Source organism: Oncorhynchus kisutch, linkage group LG2, assembly GCF_002021735.2.
Source record: "Oncorhynchus kisutch isolate 150728-3 linkage group LG2, Okis_V2, whole genome shotgun sequence".
Lineage (NCBI taxonomy): Eukaryota > Metazoa > Chordata > Actinopteri > Salmoniformes > Salmonidae > Oncorhynchus > Oncorhynchus kisutch.
In genome coordinates this window covers 3,190,705-3,205,810 of record NC_034175.2, presented here as the reverse complement: position 1 = coordinate 3,205,810, position 15,106 = coordinate 3,190,705, and the positions used below count along the sequence as shown (strand labels likewise).

Sequence of the window (15,106 nt, the reverse complement as noted above, 5' to 3'; positions counted from 1 at the left end):
CCTGCAGCCCTGCTCCTTCTACTCCATGCAGCTGAGCCCTGCCCGGAGGAAGTAGGGGACCGAGAGCTCTTGGCGATCAAGGAGGCTCTGAAGGCGTGGAGGCACTGGCTGGAGGAGTCCAAACACCCTTTCCTGGTGTGGATGGACCACCGCAACCTGGAGTACATCAGGGCAGCGAAGAGGCTAAACCCGAGACAGACCAGATGGGCTCTATTCTTTGCCAGGTTCCAATTCTCACTTTCTTATAGGCCAGGCTCAAAGAACGTGAAGGCGGATGCCCTGTCTCGCCTCTATGACGCAGAGGAGAGGCAGGGAGAGGAGACCCCATCATCCCTCCATCCCGTATCATCGCGCCAGTGGTGTGGGACATGGACACCAACATACGGCAGGCCCTGCGCACGGAACCCACACCTACACAGTGCCTGCAGAACCACGCCTATATGTCCATGGGTGTGTGGGACCGCCTCCTTGCCTGGGCGCACATGGCGCCTGTGTCGGGTCATCCTGGGATAAGCCATACCATCACTTGCCTGCCGTACGGAGAAGTACTGGTGGCCCAACTTGGCTAGGGACGCCCGGGTTTACGTCTCTTCCTGCTCCATCTGTGCTCAGTCAAAGACACCCAGACACCTCCCTTATGGAAAGCTCCTTCCCCTGCCGGTTCCACAATGACTCTGGTCTCACCTCTAGGTGGACTTTGTCACTGACCTTCTCCCCCCTCCCAGGGGAACACCACCGTTCTTGTTGTTGTGGTTTTCCAAAGCTTGTCGCCTCCTTCCTCTGCCTGGGCTACCACCGGCCATTCAAACCATGGAGGGTATTTTGGGGCGGCAGGGTAGCCTAGTGGTTAGAGCGTTGGACTAGTAACCGGAAGGTTGCGAGTTCAAACCCCCGAGCTGACAAGGTACAAAATCTGTCGTTCTGCCCCTGAACAGGCAGTTAACCCACTGTTCCCAGGCCGTCATTGAAAATAAGAATGTGTTCTTAACTGACTTGCCTGGTTAAATAAAAGGTAAAATTTTACAAAAAATAATAATAATTAAAATTACATTTTAACGCACGTCTTCCAGCACTATGGGATCCCGGAGGACATTGTGTCAGATCGTGGCCCTCAGTTCATCTCACATGTATGGAAAGCGTTCATGGAACCTGGGGGTCACTGTCAGCCTCACCTCTGGGTACCATCCTCAAGCTAAATGGCAGTTGGAGAGGGTCAGTCACAAAGTGAGCAGGTTCATGAGGCGTTACTGTCAGGACCGGCTGGGGGAGTGGGCAGGTTTTCTACCTTGGGCTGCGTAAGCGCAGAAATCCCTCCGCCACTCCTCCACTAACCTCATTCCTTTCCATTGCGTGTTGGGGTATCAGCCGGCCCTGGTGCCTTGGCATCCGAGACCGAGGCTGCTGCGGTGGACAAGTGGTTTTGGCGCGCTGAGGAGACCTGGAACGCTGCTCACACTCATCTCCAGTGGGCCGTGCATCGGCACAAGGAACAGGCCAACCGCCACCACAGTGAGACACCTGTCTTCTCTCCAGGTGACCGGGTCTGGCTCTCCACTCGGAACCTGCCCCTCTGCCTGCCCTGCCGGAAGCTGAGCCTGCGGTTTGTCGGGGGGGGGGGGTACTGTCACGGATCAACCCCCGGTACTGTTGCTCATTCCGTTCACCAGCTCCGGAGGTCTACGTCACCAGCCTTCTAGACATCACTGAACTGGATTCATTACCGCCAACCCCGGACTGTCTTGTCTCATTACGCACACCTGGTTCCCATTCCTCCTGATTAGTATGTTATATATGTGCCCTCTGTTCCCAATGTCCTTGTCGGTTACTGTTACCATGTCCCTTGGTCCTGTGAGTACCTGTGCTGTTGTTTCAGCTTCCATGATACGTGTTACTGTTACCATGTCCCTTGGTCCTGTGAGTACCTGTGCTGTTGTTTCGGCTTCCATGATACGTGTTACTGTTACCATGTCCCTTGGTCCTGTGAGTACCTGTGCTGTTGTTTCAGCTTCCATGCTACGTGTTACTGTTACCATGTCCCTTGGTCCTGTGAGTACCTGTGCTGTTGTTTCAGCTTCCATGCTACGTGTCATTGTGTACTTGTTTTACGGGTCTCGTCCCGTGTATTATTTAGAAGCTCTTTTGTTTGTGTGGAGAGAATAAACCCCCTATTACGTATTCCTGCGCCTGTCTCCTATCATTAGACAATGTGAAAGGTTGTGAATACTTTATGACCTACATTATAATAAGTTACATATTAGTGATGAGTTGTTCGCAAATGAACAGCTCTTTTTGAACAGATCTTTTTGGTGAGCGTCTGGAACCATATTGTATCTGTGAATGAGGCGTTCATTTGACTCCCTGCTACTACTGCTTTATGAGCTCCAGACAACCATTCTCTGAAGCTATTCATTCCTCACTTCAGGAACAGTAGGTAGTGAGGAGAGAGCCAAGCAATCTAATTCCATCATTTAAAATGTATTTGAACTCACATTTCACTCTCTGCATAATGGTAGGGAACATTTTAGGCTTTAAATGAGAAATATTATATTTTTTATGTTTCACACATTTTTTTATGCACTACTAAATAAAGAGCCGTTTGGGAGCCAAATGAACGGCTCATTTAGGTGAATGGCACCAAAGACCTGGCTTCCCGAAAAATACTCATCACTAGTTATACCCTAACACAGTGATCTGAAACTCCTGGTTTACAGGCCACATCAAGCCTGCAAGTCACATAATTGCTGGCTTGCAAAACTGTGTAATTCCTATTAGAATCTAGCCAGAGTGAAGATATCCAGACTAATAGATTGGATTAGTTTAGAAAAATGCCTTTTGTCTTTGTGTAGCATAAGCTTAATCAACCAAACAATATGTATGCAAAAACACAGGTATTAAAACAAACAATTCTGAAAATCATCCTGCAATAAAGCATGCTGGGAAATATGTTAATGATGGGCATGGTTTTGAGCAAACTAGAATCTAGTGTTGAGAACTAGAAATCCTATGGCAGCTGGTTGCCTTGATATTTTAATTTGAATCAATTTCAATGCTATTTTGAAGTTCACTCAACCCAGAGAAAAACGCTGATTAAGCAACTGGTTAAGTTAAAGTGCACGCACGCACACACACACAAACACCTTGCTGATCTTTCTTTTCTCTTTCTTTGTCCTTCTCAGTGCCCATGATAAATTTGATGCCACCTTTAAGAGCTATGTGCTGGTCAACTCCAGTGGATTCTGTGAGTACCTACCTCCAGGTAAGTCTATAGATCAACCTTTCTCTCTTTTTATTCTTCCCTGACCTTCCCCTCTCTCATTTTAGTTTAACATAGATATAGGGGAGAGTGGGGTAAGTTGAGACAAGGAGTAAGTTGAGCCACGCTGGTTTCTAATAAATCACACACAACATTTATAATTTGATCAAATATTTAGGAAGAGGTCATTGCAAGGAGTCTGGGAAGGAAGTACCTACATGTTTCAGAGTTTACTAGGAGTGTTGGGTTGGAGTCAGGCGCAGAGAGCAGAGGGTTTGGTAAATCGTAATTTATTCTCCGGCACAAAACGGTCACGCCAAAATACAGGGCGCATGAAACAGACCAGCCCAAACACAGGACAAAACAGACCAGCCCAAACACAGGACCAAACAGACCAGCCCAAACACAGGACCAAACAGACCAGCCCAAACACAGGACCAAACAGACCAGCCCAAACACAGGACCAAACAGACCAGCCCAAACACAGGACCAAACAGACCAGCCCAAACAGTCCAGCCCAAACACAGGACCAAACAGACCAGCCCAAACACAGGACCAAACAGACCAGCCCAAACACAGGACCAAACAGACCAGCCCAAACACAGGACCAAACAGACCAGCCCAAACACAGGACCAAACAGTCTGGAGAAAACAAACACGAAAACACATCCACAACCAACAGAGTAACAATCCTGCACAAACCTAGGCGGACCTAACAGGCTTAAATAGACAGAAATCAAGAACCGAAACAGGGAACAGGTGCAACCAATAAGACAAACAGAAACTAAAAGGAAAAAGGGATCGGTGGCGGCTAGTAGACCGGCGACGACAACCGCCGAGAGCCACCTTCGGTGGGAGTCATGACAACATGGAAAAAGTGGTAAGCAAGTTAGGTCAAAAAAAAGTATTTTCACCAAGTCAAACAAATATATTGTGTTAGATGTTTCATGATGCTTATATCTAAACCAAAGTAGATCATTTAAAGATTGTTCTATAGATCAGTTGGGGTCTCTATAAGCTTCAATATGAGGTCCTAAAACAAGCATGAAAGTACATGATCTTGAAGCTACCAAGGGGTAGCTGTGTGGGCAAATATAGTCAAAATGTTTGCCTTGGGGTAAGTTGGGCCAATGGCCTTGGGGTAAGTCGGGCCAATGGCCTTGGGGTAAGTTGGGCCAATGGCCTTGGGGTAAGTCGGCCAATGGCCTTGGGGTAAGTTGGGCCAATGGCCTTGGGGTAAGTCGGGCCAATGGCCTTGGGGTAAGTTGGGCCAATGGCCTTGGGGTAAGTCGGGCCAATGGCCTTGGGGTAAGTCGGGCCAATGGCCTTGGGGTAAGTCGGCCAATGGCCTTGGGGTAAGTTGGGCCAATGGCCTTGGGGTAAGTCGGGCCAATGGCCTTGGGGTAAGTCGGGCCAATGGCCTTGGGGTAAGTCGGGCCAATGGCCTTGGGGTAAGTCGGGCCAATGGCCTTGGGGTAAGTCGGGCCAATGGCCTTGGGGTAAGTTAAGCCTTTTTTTGGACAAGCTGTGTTTTCAAAACTGTAGCATTTACATTAATTCAGATTATTTCCAGTGATACACAACATCCCGAAATATATGTAGATATCTTTATTAGAAAGAATGCTATGTTTCCTTTGATGTTGAATGTAACAAACCCTCAACTTACCCCACTCTCCCCTACTGATAATGCACTTCTCTCTCAATCTCTATTTTATTTTCTCCCCCTTTCCCTTCTCTCACTCCCTCTCCCCCACATCTCTCCTCCCCCCTCTTCCTGTCCCAGGTATTTTCAGCAGTGCGTGTGAAGTGGACGTGCGTTGGTTTCCCTTTGACGTCCAGCACTGTGAGCTGAAGTTTGGCTCGTGGACGTTTGACGGCTGGCTGCTGGACCTCCAGATGCAGGAGGCTGACTTGTCAGGATACATGTCCAATGGAGAGTGGGAACTGCTGGGTGAGAGAGCTCTGTCTGCCCTTGACCCAGGTTGTCCCTCCTCCTTTACCCTCCCTCTTGTAGCTCTCTCTCCTCTTATTTTCTAATCTCTCACTCCCTCTTTCCTCCCCTCCCCCCTCTTGTAGGTGTACCAGGTGATCGTCATGAGATATTTTATGAGTGCTGTACAGAGCCCTACTCTGATGTGACCTTTGTTGTGACCCTACGACGGAGAACTCTGTTCTATGCTCTCAACCTCCTCGTCCCCTGTGTTCTCATCTCCTCCTTGACACTGTTGGTGTTTCTACTGCCAGCCCAATCGGGGGAGAAGATCGGTCTGGGTGAGGAGAGGGGGAGGAGGAGAGGGGGAGAGGAGGAGGGAGAAGGAAGAGGCAGAGGGAGAGGCGTAGGACAGGGGGAGGGAGAAGAGGAGTATAAAAGGGAGAAGGGATGGAGACAGGAGAGATGTTGGAGGTGAAAAGGGGAGGTCTGAGGCGCTGGAAAGTGTAAAATATGATGAAAAGAGGGAAGACGACGAGGTGTAAGGGAAGACGACGAGGTGTAAGGGAAGACGACGAGGTGTAAGGGAAGACGACGAGGTGTAAGGGAAGATGACGAGGTGTAAGGGAAGATGACAAGGTGTAAGGGAAAGATAGAAGAGAAAGAAATGATAGTTCAGAGTGATGAAAAATAAATCAGGTGTTAGAGATGAGATAATGGTCCTGCTGTATGACTCTGTCTCTGTCTCTCTGTCTCTCTGTCTCTCTGTCTCTCTGTCTCTCTGTCTCTCTCTCTCTCTCTCTCTCCGTACCTGCCCTCTATTTTATTGTTTCTCTGCGGTCCAAGAAAACCTCAAGTGAGTTTTACAATCAGAAAGCGGGAGAGAGATGGAGGGAGAGAACGGTGTGGGTAGGGGAGGGACAGAGATAGAGGGAGAGAAGGGGTGTGGGTAGGGGAGGGACAGAGATGGAGGGAGAGAACGGTGAGGGTAGGGGAGGGACAGAGATGGAGGGAGAGAAGGGGTGAGGGTAGGGGAGGGACAGAGATGGAGGGAGAGAACGGGTGAGGGTAGGGGAGGGACAGAGATGGAGGGAGAGAACGGTGAGGGTAGGGGAGGGACAGAGATGGAGGGAGAGAACGGTGAGGGTAGGGGAGGGACAGAGATGGAGGGAGAGAAGGGGTGTGGGTAGGAGAGGGACAGAGATGGAGGGAGATAACGGTGTGGGTAGGGGAGGGACAGAGATGGAGGGAGAGAACGGTGTGGGTAGGGGAGGGACAGAGATGGAGGGAGAGAACGGTGTGGGTAGGGGAGGGACAGAGATGGAGGGAGAGAACGGTGTGGGTAGGGGAGGGACAGAGATGGAGGGAGAGAACGGGTGTGGGTAGGGGAGGGACAGAGATGGAGGGAGAGAACGGGTCTGGGTAGGGGAGGGACAGAGATGGAGGGAGAGAACGGGTGTGGGTAGGGGAGGGACAGAGATGGAGGGAGAGAACGGGTCTGGGTAGGGGAGGGACAGAGATGGAGGGAGAGAACGGGTCTGGGTAGGGGAGGGACAGAGATGGAGGGAGAGAACGGTGTGGGTAGGGGAGGGACAGAGATGGAGGGAGAGAACGGTGTGGGTAGGGGAGGGACAGAGATGGAGGGAGAGAATGGGTGTGGGGAGGGGAGGGACAGAGATGGAGGGAGAGAACGGGTGTGGGTAGGAGAGGGACAGAGAGAGGGAGAGAAAGGGTGTGGGGAGGGGAGGGACAGATGGAGGGAGAGAACGGGTGTGGGTAGGAGAGGGACAGAGAGAGGGAGAGAAAGGGTGTGGGGAGGGGAGGGACAGATGGAGGGAGAGAACGGGTGTGGGGAGGGGAGGGACAGAGATGGAGGGAGAGAACGGGTGTGGGTAGGGAAGGGACAGAGATGAGGGAGAGAACGGGTCTGGGTAGGGAAGGGACAGAGATGGAGGGAGAGAACGGGTCTGGGTAGGGAAGGGACAGAGATGAGGGAGAGAACGGTGTGGGTAGGGGAGGGACAGAGATGGAGGGAGAGAACGGTGTGGGTAGGGGAGGGACAGAGATGGAGGGAGAGAACGGGTGTGGGTAGGGGAGGGACAGAGATGGAGAGAGAGAACGGGTCTGGGTAGGGAAGGGCCAGAGATGAGGGAGAGAACGGTGTGGGTAGGGGAGGGACAGAGAGAGGGAGAGAACGGGTGTGGGTAGGGGAGGGACAGAGATGGAGGGAGAGAAGGGGTGTGGGTAGGGAAGGGACAGAGATGGAGGGAGAGAACGGGTGTGGGTAGGGGAGGGACAGAGATGGAGGGAGAGAACGGGTCTGGGTAGGGAAGGGACAGAGATGAGGGAGAGAACGGTGTGGGTAGGGGAGGGACAGAGAGAGGGAGAGAACGGTGTGGGTAGGGGAGGGACAGAGATGGAGGGAGAGAACGGGTGTGGGTAGGGGAGGGACAGAGATGGAGGGAGAGAACGGGTCTGGGTAGGGGAGGGACAGAGATGGAGGGAGAGAACGGGTCTGGGTAGGGGAGGGACAGAGATGGAGGGAGAGAACGGGTGTGGGTAGGGGAGGGACAGAGATGGAGGGAGAGAACGGGTGTGGGGAGGGGAGGGACAGAGATGGAGGGAGAGAACAGTCTGGGTAGGGGAGGGACAGAGATGGAGGGAGAGAACAGTCTGGGTAGGTGAGGGACAGAGATGGAGGAAGAGAACGGGTGTGGGTAGGGGAGGGACAGAGATGGAGGGAGAGAACGGTGTGGGTAAGAGAGGGGAGGGACAGAGATGGAGGGAGAGAACGGGTGTGGGTAGGGAAGGGACAGAGAGAGGGAGAGAACAGGTGTGGGTAGGGGAGGGACAGAGATGGAGGGAGAGAACGGGTGTGGGGAGGGGAGGGACAGAGATGGAGGGAGAGAACGGTGTGGGTAAGGGAGGGACAGAGATGGAGGGAGAGAACGGGTGTGGGTAGGGGAGGGACAGAGAGAGGGAGAGGAGGGCGGGGAGGTGAGGGACAGTGATAGAGGGAGAGAAGGGGCGGGGAGGTGAGGGACAGTGATAGAGGGAGAGAAGGGGGGCAGGGAGGTGAGGGACAGTGATAGAGGGAGAAAAGGGTTGGGGAGGTGAGGGACAGTGATGGAGGGAGAGAAGGGGTGGGAAGGTGAGGGACAGTGATAGAGGGAGAAAAGGGGCGGGGATCTGAGGGACAGTGATAGAGGGAGAGAAGGGGGGCGGGGAGGTGAGGGACAGTGATAGAGGGAAAGAAGGGGCGGGGAGGTGAGGGACAGAGAGAGGGAGAGAACGGGTGTGGGTAGGGGAGGGACAGAAAGAGGGAGAGAACAGGTGTGGGTAGATGAGGGACAGTAATAGAGGGAAAGAAGGGGCGGGGATCTGACGGACAGTGATAGAGAGAGAGAAGGGGGCAGGGAGGTGAGGGACAGTGATAGAGGGAGAGAAGAGGGGTGGGGAGGTGAGGGACAGTGATAGAGGGAGAAGAAGAGGGGTGGGGAGCACAGCAGAGGGAAAGAGATGGGGAGAGAGAAGGAGAGTGTGGAGGGGAAGGACAGAGATGGAGGGAGAGATGGATGGGTGGGGTGAGTTGGCAGAGAGATGGAGAATTGTACTACCCACAAGTATTGTTGTATTTCCCAGTGTAATAATATCCTTTTCCCCATCTCTCTCTCCAGGCATTACAATTCTTCTCTCTCAGACTTTCTTCATGTTGCTTGTGGCTGAGATTATGCCAGCTACCTCAGACTGCATACCACTGATAGGTCAGTAACTGTGTGTGTGTGTGGGTGTGTGTCTCTGTATAAGTGTACTATAATACTGTGTCTCCATCCTAGGTCAGTATTTTGTGAGTACCATGGTTACCGTAGGGATGTCAGTGGTGGCGACTGTAGTTGTACTTCAGTACCATCACCACGACCCCAACAGTGGAGACATGCCTCAATGGGTGAGGCTCTCTGTCTGTCTACTGATTCTGAAGTGTATCTGTGACTGTCTGTGTGTGTTCCTCTCATATGTGTGAATGTCTGCACCTTGTGTGTCCTGTCCTTTTCTATCAGGTGCAGTTTGTTCTGCTGCAGTACATTACCTGGTTCCTCTTATCTACTTACTTTACACTGCAATCAGAAAGTATTCAGACCCCTTTACGTTTTCCACATTTTGTTACGTTACAGCCTTATTCTAAAATTGATTAAATCGTTTTTTTCCCATCAATCTGCACACAATACCCCATAATGACAAAGCAAAAACAGTTTTTAGTAATGTTTGCAAATGTGTGTATATATATATATATATATTTAAAAAAAATGAAATATCACATTTACATAAGTTTTCAGACCCTTTACTCAGTACTTTGTTGAAGCACCTTTATCAGCAATTATAGCCTTGGGTCTTCTTGGGTGTGACGCTACAAGCTTGCACACCTGTATTTGGGGAGTTTCTCTCATTCTTCTCTGCAGATCCTCTCAAGCTCTGTCAGGTTGGATGTGGAGTTTCGCTGCACAACTATTTTCAGGTGTCTCCAGAGATGTTCGATCGGGTTCAAGTCCGGGCTCTGGCTGGGCCACTCAAGGATATTCAGAGACTTGTCCTGAAGCCACTTCTGTGTTGCCTTGGCTGTGTGCTTAGGGTCATTGTCCTGTTGCAAGGCGAACCTTTGCCCCAGTCTGAGGTCCTGAGCGCTCTGGAGCAGGTTTTCATCAAGGATAGCTTGTTAGCCTGCTAACTGTCTGAATCGCCGTGTCCCCGGGCAGCCCAACCACTCACTGGACCCTTATGAGGGGGGTCTCGATTTCCGGCGCTGACAGAGATGGCCGCCTCGCTTCGCGTTCCTAGGAAACTATGCAGTTTTTTGTTTTTTTTACGTGTTATTTCTTACATTAGTACCCCAGGTCATCTTAGGCTTCATCACATACAGCCGAGAAGAACTACTGAACATAAGAGCAGCATCAACTCACCATCAGTACGACCAAGAATATGACTTTCGCGAAGCGGATCCTGTGTTCTGCCTTTCACCCAGGACAACGGAATGGATCCCAGCCGGCGACCCCAAAAAACGACTTCGAAAAAGGGGAAAACGAAGCGGTCTTCTGGTAAGATTCCGGAGACGGGCACATCGTGCACCACTCCCTAGCATTCTCCTCGCCAATGTCCAGTCTCTTGACAACAACGTTGATGAAATCCGAGCAAGGGTAGCATTCCAGAGGGACATCAGAGACTGTAACGTTCTTTGCTTCACGGAAACATGGCTCACTGGAGAGACGCTATAGGAGACTGTGCAGCCAGCTGGTTTCTCCACGCATCGCGCCGACAGAAACAAACATCTTTCTGGTAAGAAGAGGGGTGGGGGAGTATGCTTTATGGTTAACGGGACGTGGTATGGTCAAAACAACATACAGGAACTCAAGTCCTTCTGTTCACCTGATTTAGAATTTCTCACAATCAAATGTAGACCGCATTATCTACCAAGGGAATTCTCTTCGATTATAATCACAGCCGTATATATTCCCCCCCAAGCAGACACATTGATGGCTCTGAACAAACTTTATTTGACTCTTTGCAAACTGGAATCCATATATCCGGAGGCTGCATTCATTGTAGCTGGGGATTTTAACAAGGCTAATCTGAAAACAAGACTCCCTAAATTTTATCAGCATATCGATTGCGCAACCAGGGCGGGAAAAATCTTGGATCATTGCTATTCCAACTTCTGCGACGCATATAAGGCCCTGCCCCCCCTCCTTTCGGAAAAGCTGACCACGACTCCATTTTGTTGATCCCTGCTTACAGACAGAAACTAAAACAAGAAGCTCCCGCGCTGAGTTCTGTTCAACGCTGGTCCGACCAATCTGATTCCACACTCCAAGACTGCTTCCATCACGTGGACTGGGATATGTTCCGTATTGCGTCAGACGACAACATTGACAGTTGTATAGAGACAAAGTAGAATCTCAATTCAACGGCTCAGACATAAGAGGTATGTGGCAGGGTCTACAGTCAATCACGGATTACAAAAAGAAAACCAACACTGTCACGGACAAGGATGTCTTGCTCCCAGGCAGACTAAATAACTTTTTTGCCCGCTTTGAGGACAATACAGTGCCACTGACACTGCCCGCAACTAAAATATGCAGACTCTCCTTCACTGCAGCCGACATGAGGAAAACATTTAAACGTGTCAACCCTCGCAAGGCTGCAGGCCCAGACGGCATCCCCAGCCGCGCCCTCAGAGCATGCGCAGACCAGCTGGCTGGTGTGTTTACGGACATATTCAATCAATCCCTATCCCAGTCTGTTGTTCCCACATGCTTCAAGAGGGCCACCATTGTTCCTGTTCCCAAGAAAGCTAAGGTAACTGAGCTAAATGACTACCGCCCCGTAGCACTCACTTCCGTCATCATGAAGTGCTTTGAGAGACTAGTCAAGGACCATATCACCTCCACCCTACCTGACACCCTAGACCCACTCCAATTTGCTTACCGCCCAAATAGGTCCACAGACGATGCAATCTCAACCACACTGCACACTGCCCTAACCCATCTGGACAAGAGGAATACCTATGTGAGAATGCTGTTCATCGACTACAGCTCGGCATTTAACACCATAGTGCCCTCCAAGCTCGTCATCAAGCTCGAGACCCTGGGTCTCGACCCCGCCCTGTGCAACTGGGTACTGGACTTCCTGACGGGCCGCCCCCAGGTGGTGAGGGTAGGCAACAACATCTCCACCCCGCTGATCCTCAACACTGGGGCCCCACAAGGGTGCGTTCTGAGCCCTCTCCTGTACTCCCTGTTCACCCACGACTGCGTGGCCACGCACGCCTCCAACTCAATCATCAAGTTTGCGGACGACACAACAGTGGTAGGCTTGATTACCAAAAACGACGAGACGGCCTACAGGGAGGAGGTGAGGGGCCTCGGAGTGTGGTGTCAGGAAAATAACCTCACACTCAACATCAACAAAACTAAGGAGATGATTGTGGACTTCAGGAAACAGCAGAGGGAACACCCCCCTATCCACATCGATGGAACAGTAGTGGAGAGGGTAGTAAGTTTTAAGTTCCTCGGCGTACACATCACAGACAAACTGAATTGGTCCACCCACACAGACAGCATCGTGAAGAAGGCGCAGCAGCGCCTCTTCAACCTCAGGAGGCTGAAGAAATTCGGCTTGTCACCAAAAGCACTCACAAACTTCTACAGATGCACAATCGAGAGCATCCTGTCGGGCTGTATCACCGCCTGGTACGGCAACTGCTCCGCCCACAACCGTAAGGCACTCCAGAGGGTAGTGAGGTCTGCACAACGCATCACCGGGGGCAAACTACCTGCCCTCCAGGACACCTACACCACCCGATGTCACAGGAAGGCCATAAAGATCATCAAGGACAGCAAGCACCCGAGCCACTGCCTGTTCACCCCGCTATCATCCAGAAGGCGAAGTCAGTACAGGTGCATCAAAGCTGGGACCGAGAGACTGAAAAACAGCTTCTATCTCAAGGCCATCAGACTGTTAAACAGCCACCACTAACATTGAGTGGCTGCTGCCAACACACTGACTCAACTCCAGCCACTTTAATAATGGAAATTGATGGGAATTGATGTAAAATATATCACTAGCCACTTTAAACAATGCTACCTAATATAATGTTTGCATACCCTACATTATTCATCTCATATGTATACGTATATACTGTACTCTATATCATCTACTGCATCCTTATGTAATACATGTATCACTAGCCACTTTAACTATGCCACTTTGTTTACATACTCTTCTCATATGTATATACTGCAATCAATACCATCTACTGTATCTTGCCTATGCCGCTCTGTACCATCACTCATTCATATATCTTTATGTACATATTCTTTATCCCCTTACACTTGTGTCTATAAGGTAGTAGTTTTGGAATTGTTAGCTAGATTACTTGTTGGTTATTACTGCATTGTCGGAACTAGAAGCACAAGCATTTTGCTACACTCGCACTAACATCTGCTAACCATGTGTATGTGACAAATTTGATTTGATTAGTTCACTTGGCTATGCATGCCTCTCTCTAATATCAATATGCCTTGTCAATTACTGTCCTGGTTAGTGATTACTGTCTTATTTCACTGTAGAGCCTCTAGCCCTGCTCAATATGCCCTAACCAACCATGTTGTTCCACCTCCTACATATGCAATGACATCACCTGGTTTAAACATCTCTAGAGACTATATCTCTCTCTTCATTACTCAATGCCTAGGTTTACCTCCAATGTACTCACATCCTACCTTACCTTTGTTTGTACACTATGCCTTGAATCTATGCTATCGTGCCCAGAAACCTGCTCCTTTTACACTCTGTTCTGAACGTGCTAGACGGCCAGTTCATATAGTCTTTAGCCGTACCCTTATCCTACTTCTCCTCTGTTCCTCTGGTGATGTGGAGGTTAATCCAGGACCCGCAGTGCCTAGCTCCACTCCCACCCCCCAGGTGCTCTCATTTGTTGACTTCTGTACACGTAAAAGCCTTGGTTTCATGCATGTTGTTAACATTAGAAGCCTACTCCCCAAGTTTGTTTTACACACTCTGCCAACCCAGATGTTTTAGCCATGTCTGAATCCTGGCTTAGGAAAACCACCAAAAACCCTGAAATCTCCATTGCTAACTATAATGTTTTCCGCCAAGATAGAACTGCCAAAGGGGGCGGTGTTGCAATCTACTGAAAATATAGCCTGCAGAGTTTTGTATTACTTGCTAAGTCTGTATCCAAACAATTTGAGCTTCTACTTCTAAAAATTCACCTTTCCAGAAACAAGTCTCTCACTGTTGCCGCTTGCTATAGACCTCCCTCTGCCCCCAGCTGTGCCTTCGATACTCTATGTGAACTGATTTCCCCCATCTATCTTCTGAACTTGTGCTACTAGGTGACCTAAACTGGGACATGCTTAACACCCCGGCCATCCTACAAACTAAGCTTGATGCCCTCAATCTCACACAAATTATCAATTAACCTACCAGGTACAACCCCAAATCAGTAAACACGGGCATCCTCATAGATGTCATCCTAATACACCTCTGCTGTTTTCAATCAAGATCTCAGCGATCACTGCCTCATTGCCTGCATCCGTAATGGGTCAGCGGTCAAACGACCTCTACTCATCACTGTAAAACGCTCCCTGAAACACTTCTGCAAGCAGGCCTTTCTAATCGACCTGGCCGTATCCTGGAATGACATTGACCTCATCCCGTCAGTAGATGATGCCTGGCTATTCTTTAAAAGTGCCTTCCTCACCATCTTAAATAAGCATGCCCCTCTCAAAACATTTTGAACTAGGAATAGATATAGTCCTTGGTTCACGCCAGACCGGTCTGCCCTTGACCAGCACAAAAACATCCAGTGGCATTCTGCATTAGCATTGAATAGCCCCCGTGATATGCAACTTTTCAGGGAAGTTAGGAACAAATATACACAGGCAGTTAGAAAAGATAAGGCAAGCTTTTTCAAACAGAAATTTGCATCCTGTAGTACTAACTCAAAAAAGTTCTGGGACACTGTAAAGTCCATGGAGAATAAGAGCACCTCCTCCCAGTTGCCCACTGTTCTGAGGCTGGGAAACATTGTCACCACCGATAAATCCGCTATCATTGAGAATTTCAATAAGCATTTCTCTACAGCTGGCCATGCTTTCCACATCGCTACCCCTACCCCGGTCAACTACCCGGCACCCTCCACAGCAACCCGCCAAAACCCCACCATTTCTCCTTTACCCAAATCCAGATAGCCGATGTTCTGAAAGAGCTGCAAAATCTGGACCCCTACAAATCAGCCGGGATAGACAATCTGGACCCTCTCTTTCTAAAATTATCTGCCGAAATTGTTGCAACCCCTATTACTAGCCTGTTCAACCTCTCTTTCGTATCGTCTGAGATTCCCAAAG

The 15,106-nt window shown here is 49.9% G+C and overlaps 1 protein-coding gene across 1 annotated transcript in view; it reads left to right on the top strand.

Moving 5' to 3' along the window:
• The window catches only part of LOC116376522 (neuronal acetylcholine receptor subunit alpha-7), a 39,987-nt gene that overhangs the window by 14,040 nt on the left and 10,841 nt on the right, over positions 1 to 15,106 (top strand). The window contains exons 5-9 of the mRNA XM_031837476.1: positions 3,177 to 3,256; positions 5,037 to 5,204; positions 5,330 to 5,524; positions 8,861 to 8,947; positions 9,020 to 9,129. Coding sequence (XP_031693336.1) covers positions 3,177 to 3,256; positions 5,037 to 5,204; positions 5,330 to 5,524; positions 8,861 to 8,947; positions 9,020 to 9,129 — 640 coding nt within the window. The remainder of the gene's footprint in view (positions 1 to 3,176; positions 3,257 to 5,036; positions 5,205 to 5,329; positions 5,525 to 8,860; positions 8,948 to 9,019; positions 9,130 to 15,106) is intronic.